The sequence below is a fragment of the Penicillium griseofulvum genome (genome assembly GCF_001561935.1).
Source record: "Penicillium griseofulvum strain PG3 chromosome Unknown contig_11, whole genome shotgun sequence".
In the NCBI taxonomy this organism is placed as follows: Eukaryota; Fungi; Ascomycota; class Eurotiomycetes; order Eurotiales; family Aspergillaceae; genus Penicillium; species Penicillium griseofulvum.
In genome coordinates, this window is record NW_024467432.1 from 13,460 (window position 1) to 17,403 (window position 3,944).

The 3,944-nt window shown below is 37.5% G+C and overlaps 1 protein-coding gene across 1 annotated transcript; it reads left to right on the forward strand.

The window, feature by feature from the left end:
- Positions 1-2,086: 2,086 nt before the first annotated feature.
- Positions 2,087-2,737, forward strand: PGRI_085340 (uncharacterized protein; the record flags this gene model as incomplete). The annotated part of the gene is made up of 1 exon (XM_040796248.1): positions 2,087-2,737. One exon carries the CDS (start codon positions 2,087-2,089, stop codon positions 2,735-2,737), a length of 651 nt encoding a protein of 216 aa, XP_040650786.1.
- Positions 2,738-3,944: the final 1,207 nt, after the last annotated feature.

A 3,944-nucleotide genomic window follows, 5' to 3' on the forward strand; every position in this document is an offset into this window, starting at 1 on the left:
GTTAGCTAATAATCCTAGAGTTTATTACCGATAGTATCTAGTATATAGAGTTCTAGTATCCCCCTAGTATTATAGAACCTACTAGTACTAAAGTAAGTGGCCTAGCTACTAGTACTAAAGATATAGAAGATAGTAACTTAATAGATATAAATACTATAGAGGAATTAATATAGAAGCTTAGGAATTTAGTATATAAGGTAAGATTTATAAATATTATATAATATATTACTATAAAGATATTAGAGAGTATAGAATACTATATATCCTATAGTATATTTTAGCTAGATTTTCTAACTATAGTTAGAAATAAATTTAATTAGTAGTATTAACTAAGTAGGTACTATTTAGCGAGATATTCTAACTACGGTTAAAAATATAGTATAGTAGTATAATATATATATATATATATATATATATATATATAAGTATAGTACTTCGACCCCTTCTTACTATCTAATTAATAATCTCTGACTGCGGTTAGAAGCTATAGAAAGACCTTAATATTTAGTAAAAAAGAGTATTAATTAGGATATATTATATATATAGTTGTAAGTATAATATAGTCGAAAATGTAGGAGAAGGGTATAGTCGGAAATGTAGGAGAATATATCTATATTTTCGACTAAGCTCTTCTCGTGTATTTTCGACTAAGGCCTTCTTGTGTATTTTAGACTATCGGCCTTTAACTCCTTAAACTATAGGAAACTACTATATTTCGACCCTAAATCTATAATTAAAGTAAGAAATTATAGCTAGGTTATCTATTTTAATTATTAAGAAGATATATTATTAATTAAAATAAGAGGTTAGTGTTGTTAAAAAGGTAGAAGTATAGTATAGTCGAAAATATAGGAGAAGGGTATAGTCGAAAATATAGGAGAAGGGTATAGTTAAAAATGCGGGAGAAGGGTATGGTCGGAAATATAGGAGAATATATCTGCATTTTCGACTAAGCTCTTCTCGTATATTTTCGACTAAGGCCTTCTCGTGTATTTTAGACTATCGGCCTTTAACTTCTTAAACTATAGGAAACTGCTATATTTCGACCCTAAATCTATAATTAAAGTAAGAAATCATAGCTAGGTTATCTGTTTTAATTATTAAGAAGATATATTATTAATTAAAATAAGAGGTTAGTATTATTAAAAAGGTAGAAGTATGGTTTGGTTAGAAATGTAGGAGAAAAGCTTAGTCAAAAATGTACGAGAAGAGCTTAGTCGAAAATATAGTTATTATTTTTAGTCTATTCCTTATTAGGAATTTCGGACTAAACGCTAACCTAATTAGGAATTTCGGACCAAACTATCTAATGCAGTTCGAAAACTTCAACATCCTACCACAAATTTAATAAAATAGATAAAAATAAATAGATTTCATATGTCAGTTTAGAATAAAAGGGGGTATAAATAAAAAATATAAAAATAGTTAATATCATTCTATAGAGGGTACCATATACACCGGTTTTTAACTAGTAGATGGATCCGAGACAGGTTGAAGTACATGGCTGCCGAGGTCCGCAAGTGGGTGGAAGAATGGGCGAAGAAGATGTCCTAACACTGGGCGGTTCGAACGGGCGTTCAGGCCAAGCAAGTAAATGAGATTTTGGCTAGTCTGAGGAGGCTTGCCTCAGACGCGGAGGTCGATCACTCTGGGTTGGATTAGAGCAATCTTCCGAGGTCTACACATAGCGGGCTTTTGGGGCCCTCTCGAGGATTTACCCCCAGCAGAATTCCTTATAGATAGTTCTCACTTTTTTTTCCTGAGAAACATCTCAAGCCCCTCGTTCCCCATGTACAGAGTAGAACGGTTACTTCTCCCTCAGAGATCAGTGCCCTGGACCAATGGGCGATTAGGAGAGTAAATTAGCTTGGCACTGAAAAAATGGCAAAAAAAGAAGTCTAAACTGAAAAATCAAGGAAGAAATTGAGAACAGCCCTAAGGAGTACTCCGTAACCGGTCGTGTTGGAAATGGACTTCCGGACTAATGGTTAGACCGACCTCCTAAAGTCGAGAGCCCTTTGTCCCTTCTTCTCCTTAGGAATATTTTGGGAATTCTCATCCTTGCCTTTCTTCAAACTTTCACAAGATGGGTTTCGCTCCCTTCGCTCCTCTACCTGCACCCACAAAGGAGCTGTATGACAAACTAAAAGCTCATCGGACCTGGGGATATGTCATCTATCGCACCACCTATTCCCCTCAATCTGACGCCCACTTCTCCACTATCATCAAGTATCTCGAAGCTTGTATCAAAAGATCATTCTTCGGGGAATGCGAATGGAATAATAAGTCGTCCCCTGGGGTAAATCCCGCCCTTTACCAGGAGATCTGGGCGCAACATAGTTCAACCATTATGGAAGATGCGGCGCAATTCGATGGTGCCTCGCTTGATACAATACGCGCTCACTTTGAGGCCTGGGTCGATGCACAGGGTCAGCGCGATAAATTTAACAAATATCGAATGTGTATGATCATTGATGAGGAATGCCTGCAGACGCTGCTGGGTACCTCGGCGGAGGCCTTAGAGCAGGACACCAATAACGAAAGATACAAGACAGTGCGTTATGTGAAGGTCCTCGAAGCGTGGCCTGAAATCGATCAATATGACACCTTTCCGGGATGGATGAAATGTCGTTCGCTGCTGCTATGGGATCTATGGTTGATGATGTGCGATCTTGACGAGATGAGAATGTCGTGGGAAAAGATTGATGCAGAAGATGATGGGGTGTATTGCGGTTGAATGGTGAAGAGTTAAAGTTACTAGAAATACGAAATTTCAACTTCTATCCTAGCGTAACGAACAATACCTTGTGATATCACTAGATACAAGGCAGTGGGAATAAAATAAACGGCAACTTGACCTAATACTTGGGTTTATACTGATCATCCAACTTAGCCCTGTTTTAGATCGATTTATACCTATTGAAATGAGAAGAGCGCGATAGCGGTCTGACATCGCAGACAGGACGACGAGAAGGCTACGACACTGAGGGGAGCAGTGGTGGGCACATGGGATGACCTATGAAGCTATAAGAGGAAACAGGTGCTGAATTATAAGGAGTGTGTAGGTCGCTGAATCTCACTACTAGTAACATGATAGCTAGACTGCGGCAACATCCTCAATATCCATGGATATCCGCATATCCTCTCCGCAACTTGCGGATATGGTAGGTCACCCAATATCCGCAATCCTCAATTTTATAGATATGGTATGCCACCTAATATCTGCCACGATCTGAGACGCTTTAAACTGATTATGAGGGAATCTTTGACCGCGGTTAGAAGGATTCTACTGCTGAGTCCCGACTTCGGTTGGGGTTCCGAATTGGGATGGAAGAAGTGGGAAGTTTGTATGGTTTGTTGTATTCTTGTTTGCTGGAGCCTACAAAAGGCTTCGGAGACTCGATTCCTTCTTCTTTCTTTCCTTTCCTTCTCTGTACTTAGTATTTTAGTTGAAATGCACTCTTTTTATTGAAAGAACTGGCTGGTAACATAATACTAAGTACTACTCTCAACTCTATAAGTAGTAAGGTTATATATGTCACGATCTGAGACGCTTTAAACTGATTATGAGGGAATCTTTGACCGCGGTTGGAAGGATTCTGCTACTAAGTCCCGACTTCGGTTGGGGTTCTAAATTAGGATAGAAGAAGTAGGAAGTTTATATGGTTTATTATATTATTATTTGCTAGAGCCTATAAAAGGCTTTAGAGACTCGATTCCTTCTTCTTTCTTTCCTTTCCTTCTCCGTACTTAGTATTTTAGTTAAAATACACTCTTTTTATTAAAAGAACTAGCTAGTAATATAATACTAAGTACTACTCTTAACTCTATAAGTAGTAAGGTTATACGGACTATCTTTATAATTAGTCCTAGCCCTACTTTACCCTACTTCCTATTCCTTAGTATTATATAAGCTAAGACTTAACCTAAACTAAACCGAATCT